The sequence below is a fragment of the Haliotis asinina genome, chromosome 1 (genome assembly GCF_037392515.1).
Source record: "Haliotis asinina isolate JCU_RB_2024 chromosome 1, JCU_Hal_asi_v2, whole genome shotgun sequence".
Taxonomy (NCBI): Eukaryota; Metazoa; Mollusca; class Gastropoda; order Lepetellida; family Haliotidae; genus Haliotis; species Haliotis asinina.
In genome coordinates, this window is record NC_090280.1 from 51,997,112 (window position 1) to 52,011,699 (window position 14,588).

At 40.2% G+C, this 14,588-nt stretch overlaps 1 protein-coding gene across 2 annotated transcripts; it reads left to right on the forward strand.

The window, feature by feature from the left end:
• The first annotated feature begins 2,848 nt into the window (after positions 1-2,848).
• On the forward strand, positions 2,849-9,976 carry LOC137280308 (uncharacterized). 2 transcript variants are annotated; one of them, XM_067811875.1, is made up of 6 exons: positions 2,849-2,958; positions 4,738-4,834; positions 5,852-5,992; positions 7,863-7,967; positions 8,435-8,548; positions 9,899-9,976. In XM_067811875.1, exons 1-6 carry the CDS (start codon positions 2,911-2,913, stop codon positions 9,913-9,915), a joined length of 522 nt encoding a protein of 173 aa, XP_067667976.1. In that variant the 5' UTR covers positions 2,849-2,910; the 3' UTR covers positions 9,916-9,976. The 2 variants fall into 2 exon arrangements, with proteins under 2 accessions (XP_067667976.1, XP_067667977.1); XM_067811876.1 differs by having other exon boundaries at positions 2,909-2,958; positions 4,741-4,834.
• Positions 9,977-14,588: the final 4,612 nt, after the last annotated feature.

Here is a 14,588-nt window from a genome sequence, read left to right on the forward strand (position 1 = left end):
CTCACGGACGCAGGGGAGACAACTTTTATAGGCCTTTGTAGCTGTAGTTCATCATACCCAGTTCATCTTAAATCTACAGCCCGTATATGGGACCAAAAAGTTCTTTATAACTGCCACTTCGTTATAACGTTTTTTGGGGGTTTTTTTGCAGTCGTAGTTTACTGGAGGTCGTCGGAAAGGTTCAGATTCAACCAACCAACAGTCCACAGAACCACTGCCTGTTTATTATGCATGCATACATGCAACGTTAAACACAGCTTCGCAGATTCTGAAATCTTTCGGTATGCAGTTACCGACACAAATGCCAATTCAGCCTATAAAGTTTTTTAAAACGCGCGCCTGCGAAGTCGGTGTTCAAACGATTCACAAATTTTCCCCCGGAGCTGGGAGAAAAAGTGGTTTCAACAGTTATACTGCGCTGCGCTCATAACACATGCGCAGTGAATTCGCGGAGCATGAAATAGTACATGTACTTTAAGGTCGGAGTGTGAGGTCGTGAGCTGTAGTCTAATCTTGGTTGTGTAAACAAACAAGTAAATAATCTACTCATTACATAAAAAAAGAAAAGAAATAAATGATTGACAGTATTGGATACCATGGGTAATTTATTTTATGTATATCTGTCTTGTTTGATTTTGATGCCGAATTCCGATTCTTCTGTGATGAAGTCTGTCTCAAAGTCACCGATCCACAATATGTTTTCTTCAACCAACCCATTTCTGTGGTATAAAAGCTATAAGTGAATGTGAATGTCTCACTCCTCCTGGGATCCTTTACAAAAAACATGGTGTAATTTGTATGTTTCAAATATGTACATTTCAGAGACTGGTTGATTGGAACCTGCATGATGGAGGTGAATCACCACACGTCCATATGTTCACACACGTGTTTTGCTTCTTGGACACACATCCTTTTCGTCGCTTGAAATAGGAAACACTCACATGTGTTCACCAACGTGTTTTGTTTTTGAACACACAGCTTTTTCTTCGCCTGAAATAGGAAACACGACCATGTGTTCAAACACATGCTTTGTGTCTAGACACAGTTTTTTCATCGCGTGCAATAGGAAACATTTACATGTGTTCACAAACGTGTTTTGTTTCCTTAACAACATGACTGTTTCGTCGCCTGACATAGGAAACACTTATCATGTGTTCACACATTCTTTGTTTGTTAAACACACACCTATTTCATCACCTGAAATCGGAAAAAACTTGCCATCCGATCTACGCTCCATAAATCACCTGTCACAGACGGGTTAAACTTTGACCCGGAAGTGACAACCATAATCCTTGTTAAGCATTACCTTCAAAACGTACCAAAATATTAAATTTAGAAATGCGACATGCCAACAAAGTGGTTAAACTGTTTGTGAAGATGTAACAGAAAAAGCATACATGCGAGAACATGCGTCACTTGCAGTTGCCTTGGGCAACTTAGTTTGATTGACAGGTGAATGAATTGACGTAAACAAGCTGACAGGATAAGACGAACCCTTGATGGTCAAACGAGTCGGTAAGAAAATGATGACGTCATTTTCCGGCGTGTTTACAATGAATGGCGAACCTCACGCGGTTTCGTATTTTTTTTCAGGAATGTGTATTTTGTGGCTTCTATCCCCGACGATATAATAAACAGGCTTCGCAGGTATTAGTCGCATAAAATCAATGAAGATTTATTTCAATCTGTTTTTCGATCATACTCGAATATTCTTATGTATTGTAAGTGTGGTGATTACATAATGCTGTCATAAGGATTTAGACAAACACCTAGTGCCCGTAATGACCATATTTTACAGAAAGAAACGATTCTAAAACATTGTCAATAAAATATGATAAAATGGAACCCGGGGACTTTCTTGATTGGCTGCTGTATTAAGTATATCCGATTCAGGGTCTGTGTGAGAAACTGTCTGAAAATATAAACTGGATATCACGCTTACGATCAGGTGAAATAACACTATATTATCAGCTTGTTTCAATCGACTTTAATAAAGTGCTTTTCTCAAAGAAGATTCTGAAAATTTGTACGAAATAGATAAAATACACAAAATATATATAATGTTTCTTGTCCAAGAAAGTACGTGAATTCCTTTTATGAAAATATATAATCAATACATTAAAATGTTTTGTTGTGTTTGGTTTTGTCAAATGACAAGTTTAACTCATCCGGCGACCTGACAAGTCCACATGATACTCAATATTACATTGTTCTGCAAAGAGTATCATGTATAACAAGATGATAAAAACAGTATTTTTCACACAAAGTGGAAATATTCTCTTATTTTTCTTGTGGGAGTTTGTCTTCCTTCTTTGATAAGAACATTCAAATATCTGTGTTCATTTGACCTGAGTGAACTGGTAGTTTAGTCAGTCTGGCCCTTTGACAGGATGCAACGTGACAAAACACACAGTAACAAGACGTGACGTGTCGTCTTAGGACAGCCGAAATGTTTAAACATTTATTTTAATTCTATACTAAGACTTTAACACGCAATTTTTAATTTATAACGACTCTCACAAGAAAATTATGACACGTTATATTGAGGTCACTGAGAACACATTTTATTTAACAAAATATTGTTACTTTGTGGGATTTCGGATAGATTTTCTCTCATTAAAACGCCATCTCAGATAATGTAAACGCTTTGACGCTATAATAAACAGATGATTGTGATTATGAGATACAGTGGTATACTTCCCTGTTGGACTAATTAGCTTTATCACACCGTAATTAATTCCCAAATGGGATGGGTTGATATAGAAATAACTCCCTTAGAAGTGTTATGTGTGATAACGTGACACACATAGAGGTTTGAGTGACAGGTGCTCCAGGGTAATCCATCACTCATTTGGGGTAGAAATACCTGCCGCGGGACGGGACTTTCATTTCAGTCCCAAACTTGTCAACATGGAGCTCTACCTGGTCCTCACAACTGTCCTCGTTGTTGCTACCACTGTAAGTGTTGAACCTTCGTTACATTTGATCAACAGTACGTATATATGTTAGTCAGATTGTGAAATCAATCATTTCGTGAAATGACTAAACATTTAGTCATTTCTTTGAATAAGAGGGGCAATATACTGCTCATTTTATGAAATTTCACTCAATAACTTAATCTACATTGTTTTAAGTAGACCGTCATTTCAACATCACTTATTGTTACCAACAGGTAAAACTATTGTGGCAGCGACAGTTGCACTTCAGTCTGGCTTTGAAGCTTTTCACCGGTTTGTCTGACACTTACCGTGTTCAGAGCGGCTACATCTCGCAAAACCCTGTTTGCAAACCCCATATAGATGACATGAAATTAATGAAATGGCTGAAATATGTCGATTGTAGTTACACAAAGTGACGCGAAATGAATGATTTCACAATCTGACTGGGGAAATATAGAGGATGGTTGCCACTGGATGGATACAGTTTGTACGACAGGTAATATATGGAGGATGCTAAACGACCTTCCGAGTAATACCATTTTTATTAAACGAGTTAATGATTTCGTATGAAACGAGCGAAAGTGAGTTTGATACTAAATCTTTAACGAGTTTAATGAAAATGGTATTTCACAGTATTCTGTTTATTACTCGCCAACATAAATTGACAGAAACTGCGGCGAAATTGCCTACAGTGTGAGGCCTCTCAGCTTTCAAGTCAAGCAAGGTCTAGTAAAATCGCGACATCAACATTAGCATTGTGACGTCAAAACTTTGAACCATTTTTACCGTCATACATCAAGCGGTATTACACAGTGTAATATTGAAGTGAAAATATTAAACTGCAGTATCTTCAACGGGCGAGTAATAAATTACCTACTCGTTTATAAATAGTCGTTGGTAAAATAGTCACTGCCCTACCAATAACAATCGTAGTAGAATTACAGAGAAATGTTTGCAAATTTTGGGGATGGTGTGAAATACTAGTATTAGCTCCCATTGCCAGATAGCCACAACAGTGGACAACACGTTCGTATTATGCCGCATTTGGAGTGAGAGGCTGAGTGAAGTTTTATGCCGCTTTTTATCAATATTCCATCAATATCACGACGGGGAACACCAGAAATGGGCCTCACACATTGCACCCATGTGGGAAATCGAACCCAGGTGAGCGAGCGGACTCTGTGACCACGATGCTACCCCACCATCCTGCATATAGAGTGATGTGGTAGTAGATGTGATGGGGACTTGAACATGCTTACCATCATTTGTATTGTATTAAACATAACACATGAAAATCGTATGAGCCACGTCGGTTTTTTAGCATATATTCTTACTTTCTATGTACCTATAACGTCCGGGCTGCCACATCTAGGAATGAGTGGTCTGACGACCGAGACTCCTAACTAACACATGGCATTCATGTACTGGCACTCTGGCTTACCATGGGATCACACAAGGCAGAGTTCTATACTCACATAGGTTTACTTTTGGCCTGGACAGGATGGAGCAAGTTCTGTACCAACTATGGAAATGTACAATCCTGGCGTTCGAACCTTCTGCCAGTTATCACGGATGCAATTTTGACCTTATAACAGTACCAACAGAATTCTATAATTTGAACGATGCATAAAAAATAGTACATTTATTAAGCCAGCCTTTTCACCACTTCTGTAGGATAGAACAGCCGTCCTATACCAGTCTACATGTACCTATATTAATAGATCTATATATACCTATAATGATACATCTATATGTACCTACATGTACCTATTGTTATTTCTGTATCTTCATCTTCCAGCAGGGCGTTTCCGGTGACTGTCTGACGGACACCTACTGTTCAAGTGGTCAGTGCTGCGTTCGTAGTTCATGGTTTCCCGCAGGGGTTTGTCTGTTGAGTGAGTAGATATTTCCTGCCCTAACTATTACGTTCTGTTGATATATCATGCCAGGGAATAAAAGTGCCCGTGTTTTCGTTAAACCATTTTAGCTTAAATAAACACACAATTACAAAATGTCGGTTTATTGATAAATCAATGCTGTAAACAATCGGTGCACTTAATTGTAATAGCTCTTGTATCATGGCTTTGCGGCTGTCTCTTTGATGTTGCCCATGTTGTAACCTGCTAGTTATTGCATGGTTTTACCATACTGATTGTCATTGGATAATGCCTGCTCCCTTTCGTGTGCCAAAACTATGACGTCATCGCAAACAGGTTTCGAAGTGGAGAAATGTCGTAGAACATAAAAACAAGAACAGTGTTGACAAATTTAATTAGCAAGAAATATGAACATCATTCTAAAACATTTGTAATTTGGTCGCTTGCACTCATTTCTAAAATGTTCCAAGACTGGGATAAAGTTAGGTCCTTAACCAGAGACTCACCAACTTGAGAAAGTGTAATATCATCGATTTCATCATTCCAGTCATTCAGACTATCACTACTACAGGGTATGAAAGTTCCACGTCCTCCATGGTTGAGAATTAATTTCTGAAAACTTGAACAACCTAAGATGGCACATTTGACATGAAATGGTGCACTTATTTTCCAACTTCTTTGTTTTAAACACATCGCCGAAATCTCACGGCACATGTCAGTTACCTAACCCACGACTCGAGGTTCGCATTGTTACAAAACGATTTGTCCTGGCTTTCGATTGACAGGCATAGTGGCATCTCGGGCTACGCCCACGTGTTGTAAAAGACGAAACTCTCGCGTGCCAATGGGGTAACTTATAGAACAATTTCTCTTTTTCAGCCGTATGCTGTTGGACTAAGTCACTGTCATCGATGCATAGTTAAATCTCTCGAAGCGGCCACTAACAACCTGACGTCACATCCATGCATTGTCGGAAATAAATAAAGATGACGTCTTTCATGCCTTTGATAACATTTATTGAAACGTTTGTTTCAGGGGAGCTCTTCCCACAGTACTGCAACAGTCCCCCCAAACCCTGCATGAGCCGGGCCAAGTGCCGAGCTCACGAATGCTGTAGGGAGACGTCTCCCGGAAGTACGACGGGAGTATGTGCGCCTCACGGCCTTGAGAAAAGCAGTAAGTTTGGTCGCTCGTCTATCACAAGGACCATTCCAACCGAAAGCACTGTGCCAAAGAAAATTTTTTTGGCTGTTACTCTGTATCCCTAAAATTACTCAGCTGCAAATAGCTTATGTCGAAATAACTCACATCGGCTTAACTTTGCGCTCAATGGTATGGGAAAGGCTAAACTAAAAAGTGAAATGTTTCTCGGACTTCGGCGCATCACTGTTATTTGTGCCAATTTTTATTGCCATTTAAAACAACATAATTTTGACTTTGCCATGTCACGATCATCCATTTGTCCACTATAAGAATGAGTGTATATATGAACGAGTTTGACTGAATCTACAACTCATTAATTCGTCCTAAACCTTCCAAACTGTATTTCTCAGTAAAAAAATAAATAGTGTGTCAGCTTTTCTCTATGAAAAATTAAAAATAAAACCCCAAGGCCTACCGCCCTCGTCACTTCTGAAGAATATGTGCACGAGAAACATTTATTTTTTATGCAGACTAATTGGATACCCAGAAAAAGAATCGTAAAATCGGGCGCGCGCTGCCTTCAGGCACACGTGGTCATCTCTAAGGTATATTGTACGTTGTCTTGTGTTTTAACTTCTAACGTGTCCTTCTCTCGTAAAGTTTAACTTGAGGTATGATACTCATGGAACGGCGTAACTAAGCAACGTTTTAAATGTCTCAAAACATATAAGTGACATGACCCCCCGAAGATAGGCCGGACTGGCTGTTATTTGTAGATTGTTGCTTTCCCAGTTTGACTGTTTGTACATATTGTGATAGTGAGACTCCGTGGCTGGTGCATCCTAAATAATTTCAGAATTAAGGTTATCATTTTTACATCAGCTATTGTTAATAATGAAGCTGAGTATATTATCAAAATGGGCATTTAAAAAGTGCCCTTTGTAATACACTATTAACGCACACTAATTTACATAAAGCCATGGCCTGTCCCAAATAAGTAGCTTGGGATTTATTGGACTATTGGACCCATTGTTCATTTTTTACTAATCTCCCATCAATAAAGTCCTTTTCTGACTTTTCCTGTCTCCCATCCAATGAGGCTATAGTTAGGCCAAACTTAGTTTAACAGATATTTCACACTAGCTTTCACACATTCACTATATGAATTGTAGATATAAATGTGAAACAACAGGGTATATTCCTATGTCCGATAATACTTAATTATGGAAACAAAGGCAGATGTTGTCTCACGAATTGCCTACAGTAATGGCGTTTAAAGGTCAATCAACAAATGCTTTGCTAATAAACTCAGATTACCTGTCGGGGATGGAACACTTGCATGTTCCTTTCACATTTAGTAGACCCGCCATGACATGACTGGCGTACTGTTAAAGCGGAGTTGAACCAGGTTACTCACGTCAAATAGTTGTTAGTATCTACGTATATTATCTTGTCATTATTCTACCTGTGAATCCTGGTATGTATTATATACCCTTGTAAACTTAGGATGGTAATGCAGGGGCTCAAGACGGATGCTGGTGTCAAATTCCGTATTACTCCCCAGATTGTGTATTGAACCGCTGCCTCTACGCCATGATTTGTTTATTAAGTATGAGATTGAAGAAAGATACGAGAGTATTTAATAAATAAGGGAGCAGAGAAACAACATCCAAATGCACTAATATGACGTTCTATGTATGTGTGTAACAGCTGGTCACATCCCACGGGTTTCTTGAAAAACATCACGAATTACGACATGAATCCAAAATGTTTAACGACTTTCCATCCTGAAGCCCACATTCAATTTATTTTACAGTTATTGAGGTTAATACTCATATCTGTTCGACTGGCATTTTGTCGCGATTGTGAAAACAATGTTTCAGTTGTATGATGCATGTTCCAGGTTGCAGCTTGAACCCGAATACCAACAACCCTCTCGACGCCATGTGTGCCTGCGAAGTGGGCTTCACCTGTACACCGAACCAGGACGCTCCCGACTCAAATCAAGGTCAGTAACCCGTTGCCGTGTTGTTAGGGGGTAGACATTGTTGATCGGGTGGCCTCACTTCCCCTCGTTCTTGATCGGGTAGTCTCATTGCTGTACATTGTTGGTCGGGGGGCATCATTGCGGTACTTTGTTGATCAGGCATCTTCATGACACTACATTGTTGATCGGTGTGGCTGTTGCTGTACACTGATGATCGGGTGACCTCATTGATGTGCATTGTGGATCGGGTGGCCTCATTGCTCTGCATTGTTGTTCAGCAGAATTCATTGCTGTACATTGGTGATCGGATGGTCCTGTGGCTAAAGTATACGTGTATTTTCATGTGGCTACAGGTCCTTTCACGCGTGGCTCTGACAAGAGCGCTCAGAACCAAATCGAATTTCATGTTTGAAAGAACAAACAACGTTATGGACAGTTACGTGCTGTGTACATGTATCATGGCTGACATTCAAACTGTTTTGTTTCAGGAACATGTACCTCTCCATTAACTCGCGGGTGTCAGGTTCACAGTGATTGTCCTAAGAATAAGTGCTGCACCAAATTCGGCGACCACGCTGTCTGCACCACACCCTCTGGCACCTGTGAGTACCTATACAACTGAATTACACTGGATATACACTAGATATACACTAAATAAACACTGGGCATACCGTAGATATACATGTAATAAATACTAGATATACATGGTAGATATATTAGATATACATGTGGACATGTATTAGCCACACACTGGATATACACCAGCTGTACATCGGATATATACCAGATTTAGACAGGATATACCAGATATACACTGGATATACACTAGATATACACTGGATAAATACTTGATCTAGACATGATATATACTAGATATACACTGGATATATACTAGATAAACGTATATACTAACCACAGGCCGGATATATATTAGATGTACACTGGATACTAGATAAACCCTGGATAGACTCCAGAAATAAATTGGATATACACTAGATATACACTGGCTAGGTACTAGATATACTGAATGTACTAGAAATAGGGTACATTCGCCGACCACAGGTGATAAACACAGCATATACCCTTCTGGAAGTTCCTTATCTCATGCTGAACATGTATGTCATCACGTATGCATTAATGACATAAACCGAAACAAGCATGCATACCTAGAAATATAATCATTTCACACTGCTTCACTAGTAACACATCATGCACAGAGGTTCCACGTGACTGGAATATTGCTGAGTCAAAAACACACAATTCTTTTATTTCCTAGCGAGTGTAAGACATGAGTTCTTAAACATGTTTCGTAACACTAATTTGACATACAAGTAAGTTTATTACATTCCTTGTTACTCAATATTCCTTTACCATTCTGTGCTTCGCTAAGAGACATCCACTGATTACGACACCCATTTGTATTAGGAGACGATAGAGATTAACCCCCTGGATGATCTGAGAATGGAAACCATCATGTTTACTTAAAGTGAGTGAGTGAGTTAATATTCAACGTCACATAGGCAATATTTCAGCCATATCGTGACCAGAACATTTTATAATGAAATGGAATATAGGTCGTCACAGGACAGTAAAACAACTAGATTATCACAGTTACAATTTAAAACTAGAGTGGGAAGTTAAAACTAATGTCACTATTTGGACAAGACAATATTAAATACGGCCTATATATCACTAACAACTGAAGGTAGATCACCATACTAGGGACCATGGGGACTTACAGTACATTTGCTTCCTGCATGGATATTACATCTGGACGTTACATCTTCCCTTTCGCCGTTAGTAATTTAGGAAATCTAGCCACACATCAAAAAGACACACATTCTACGATTATAAATGTTGGAGAGTTTTAATTTACTTTGAATGTCTGTGGACTTGCGTACCGTTTACTTAAAGCTTGATTACTCAAACCATGTGTTTCTCCTCTATTTCAGATGGGTGTTCCACATAGACTCGTGTTGTCGACATATCATTTTCCACCCCATCTTGTAATAAACCATGCATACCATACAGGTCTTTAGTCTGTAATGTATTATAACACGCATATGGCATCACTAAAATATCATCTACTGCCAACAATCTTCATGTCAGGACAACTAGCAAACCAATCGGACAATATCGGCAGTGTTCATTTCACCCGGGCTCTAACATATTTAAAAGTCATCACTGTCAAACTTGCATGACCAGGGCACTGTTTCAGAAAGCGGTGGAGATGACTGAATGACTCTAATGTGCTGTCGTGAGCGAGTGAGTTTAGTTTTACGCCGATTTCAACAATATGCCAGAAAGGTCACGGCGATTGACACCAGAAATGGGCTTTATACACGGTAACAATGTTGGGAATAAAACCCGGGTCTTCGGCGTGACGAGCGACCGCTTTAATCACTCAGCCATCTCAGTGCTCCTGCCACGGCAAGAAGAGACAGTGGTTCACATTAGTATTCACAGACAGTCTTTGATACAAGTAGAATCAGTGCCATGTGAATTCTGAAAACTTCATTATTCTGCTTGAAGTTTTGTAATCTCACTAAAGAGATCAACTGAGATAATATACTGAACCACAAAAGAAATGTCCCCCGATAGCGGCCCATTGAAGCACACATTTTAATTAACTCTAATTATCAATCAAAACGTGGGATTGAGTTCTGACTTGACAACTATGGTTAACAAATTTTCGGAAATCACATTTAGAGTTCACACAAACAAAATCCCCAAAAATGGTACCATTGAGATACTCCAAAGTTAGTACTTTGTGGGGCCTCCATGGGCATCAATGAACGCGTTGCATCGTCTGTACATAGAATGAATTAGCTGGCTGATGAAGGCCATAGACACTTGGGTCTGTACTGACCTGATCGAGTCCAGTCGCAGGTGTCGGCCTTGGTTGGAGATCAGTCAGTCATCTTTGAATCTCGTCCTAAATACGGACTACTTACCCATGTAAGGTTTCGATGCCAGTGTTGCTCCAGCAGTGGGTACAAGCGTTGTAGTGCTGGAAGATGTGACTTCTGTAACATCCAAAATGTACCAAATCCGGTCTTATGACTTGGTCAGTAGTGCGAGCAGCAGGCATTTGCTCATCCTGGACCAAGATTTTGGGACACCGCGGTGTCATCTAACTGGTTCAGACCGATTTCACCCCACACCATGATGCTTGGACCACCACACAAGTCTCTTTCAACAATACAGTTCCCCACGCCTTCACCATGTTCTCACTCATGACGAAACATAATATCAGCTTTCTGGAGATAAAAGCACAGTTCCCTATTGTCGATAACGTGCATTACCATACTGATTGGCCCATTGTAGTCGGTCTGGGCGTCAACGAGCTGTGAGAACAGGACCACGGAATGGTCTCGGACAGCAGAGGGTTCTTCCCCGCAAAGGTCCACGGACTGTATCGGCACAAATGGGTCTGTTGTGAGTCCCAATGGTGTGCCGTGCTTTTTCCGTTGGCCTGGGGAAGCGATCCTGCAGATAGTCGGTCTTGTGATGTTACTGAAGGTCGCCAAGTGCGATGGCGGACTTGATGCTTGTGACCCGATACCACTCCTGCAGTACGTAGATTGTCCTAACATGAACATTAAAATGTTTGACTATATATTCTCCGTGTAGTCTGGTTCCTCGCATTTCTCGTAATTCGTGACATTGTGATTGTGGCAAAACAAAAATGATTTCAGGCGAGTTTGGGACTCGCTTTCATTGGTAGGGTTGACACCACATGCACGTGCTTTTTCATTAATAATATTTGGAACCTTTTACCATAACTGCCTTTTTCGGTGCGTTCTGTCAATATGCATTTTCGTCAGAAAACACATCGATGTCGGTAAGAACTGTCAATTTTGATTGAAAAACATGTTAACAAACGGTATAATAATACTATTATCACCACCACAATATTGTGCATTTGGTGTTGAAGGCGATGTTTCTTTTGTGGTTCAGTATAGAACACATGTTGCGCTGAGCTTCTTATTTGTTAGCTTTTACCTAATATTAGAAGTGGGCATCCCCATGTGTTCTTTATGTTCTTTATGCTTTCCAAAGTCGACTCAAGACGATTTAGCCAGTGCGTTCACTTTAGGCCCATGTAAACCGAGGATCTGACATCGTTAATAACCAGCGTCAGTACCCTACCACTGATGTACCAACCCGACCTGAGCTATTATAATTTCGTTATATACCTCCGATTTTCCAACACAGTACGTTTATCTCCATTCTATAGTCCGTTTGGCTCAAAAGCGCACCGATGAATTGCACTGTAACTCGAAAGGTAATAAACATAACAGTCTAAGTAATTTTATCCTCAGTACTTTTCGTTAAAATCCACTTCTGGGTCTAACAAAACCTGGTGGGAGGTCGCATCAGGTAAACTTTGAGATTGACCAATCAGAAAACAGCTTAACAAACTGCGAAAGTGGACATTCGCACATACCTTTTGAATTTTTTATCTCGAAAAGGTTCGTACCCGAACGATTCCGAAAGCTATTTATCGCATGCTCCCTTCCTGGTGATGCACACGCACACGTTACAACCATGACAACGGTGAGTAAACAGTTGTCGCTGAAAAATAGTGTTTTGGGCAGTATTCAAGGATGTCATCTTGCGGAAATGTTAGCTAATGGTAACCAACAGAAACAACAAGCGTGTATACTGCAGGCCAATTAACTGTGTTATATGCGGATTTTTGTTTGTGGAGAGATCTGTGTCAGTGACCTGAATATTTTGTAAATCCCGTAGGTTAATTCTACTTAACCGTCTCGCGTTCGATTGGACAGTCATGGGTCGCTCAAAGGTCACCTGACGCGAACTTCTACTAGGGTTGCTCGCCTCAGTGGTGGGGTGTAACGAATACCACTGAGACAAAGTTTACTTAGACAAGAGACCATATATCGGTATATGGTCTCTGCTTAGACTGGAAACATAACTTACTCAACGAAACGCTGATCATAATCAGAACATCATACCAACTCTGTCAGGTTTTTGCAGACTAGGTTTCCTTGAAATAAAAAAGTTGTTTAAGAAACTAGCATTTAAATATTGATGCAGTTCACTATTTGTTACGAGAGAGGAGGGCAGAGAAAGGGACAGCCAGGTGTGCGAGAAAGCATGGAGGACAGTTTTGGGTTGGTTGCCGATATTCCGGATTGATCAAAATCCAATATGGCTGCCACTCAGCGACTGCCATCCGCTTTATCCAAGGGAGGTTAATAAGGTGTTTTTAGCGCCAGCAAACGAATGTTTACATCATTCATTGGAATACTTTTCTACCATACAATTCAATGAACTCAAGCTATTAATGCGCATAATTATAGACAAAATGTCAGGATTTTTGTGTTGAATTTCAGATTCCCACCCAAACTGGTGTATTAATGCTTCTTTCTTGATAACGTGTAACAGCTAGTTGGGCAGTTTCACCATGCATAATTGTAGGGGAACCCTCTGCTGCATGGGCAGTACGGTATCGCTGACACAAACTGCTCCATATGGGAATGCGTTTTCCAACGTCAGTCAATGCGTTTAGTGTACGGGTTGGGTTGGAATACACTGCAGGGTGGGTCACTTTTTCTAAACGGTTGGTGTAGGCGTTGGTCATAATACTAGATGTTTGTCCTATTTCACTGTGATGTGTTAATTTAAAGACACATTTGTGATGTTTCATAAACCAAAAGTTATCTCAATTACTTAAAGAAACAAGTTTTCGCAAGCTCAGTGAGTGAGTGAGTGAGTGAGTGAGTGAGCTTAGTTTTACGCCTCACTCAGCAATGTTCCAGCTATATTGCGGCGATATGTACGTAATCCATTCTGCGCAAATGGGAACCGGTGACATGTGTCAACCAAGTCATCGAGCCTGACCACCTGATCCCGTTAGTCGCCTTTTTCGACTAGTCGCCTTTTGTGGCAGGCATGGGTTGCTGAAGGCCTGTTCTACCCTGGGCCTTCACGGGTGTTTCGCACGCTCAGGGGCACAGGTATCAAGTTGCTGCCTTAACCATACCTTCAACTATATAGCCAAGCTGAATGAAAGTTTGAAATGTTAACAAAAAATACTTTTGCATGTGTTTGCATAACATCTTGACAATCTAATGGAAATTAATTGTAAATCAACTATAAGTCTTTCTCTTTCATGATATCTAGAAAAACATACATACACTCGCTTTACTTCAGCCATGGGTTGAAATCACTAAATTCAAATTTAACCTTTAGAATTGCTAGGTAGGTTTCTATTTTTTCCAATCGGCGACGCCGAATGAGAGCCTGATCATCTCCATTAAGTTTATCATCGATCTCATGTGCTACAAAGTTTTGACTTTATTTGGTGACCAAGCTCATGGAAAGATCCACCCTCAACGCCGAAAGACACACCCACCATTGGATGAACGATTTTCAATGATCTTCATACTTTCTCAGGGCGCTTAAATGTGACAAGACCAAATTTACGTTCACTGTCACATGTCAAGGGAAACAACTCTCGTAATGACTTAAAAGCAATTCAGAGGTCCTCAAAAAGAGTAAGACAGCTCGTTTGTGTCGGTTAGGACAACCTTTCATGTTTAGTACGCTAAAGGTGCTGTCAGGCCTCGATTTGGGGAATGAGTTCCGTGGATTTATCTTGGGTTTATTAAA

What these genes read in the sequence shown, in the direction of transcription:
- LOC137280308 (XM_067811875.1), top strand. Translation starts at nt 2,911, where the DNA reads ATGGAGCTCTACCTGGTCCTCACAACTGTCCTCGTTGTTGCTACCACT. An exon ending in TCACGGCCTTGAGAAAAGCA is followed by an intron (nt 5,993 to 7,862) that starts GTAAGTTTGGTC and finishes TGCATGTTCCAG; the next exon opens with GTTGCAGCTTGAACCCGAAT. An exon ending in CGCTCCCGACTCAAATCAAG is followed by an intron (nt 7,968 to 8,434) that starts GTCAGTAACCCG and finishes GTTTTGTTTCAG; the next exon opens with GAACATGTACCTCTCCATTA.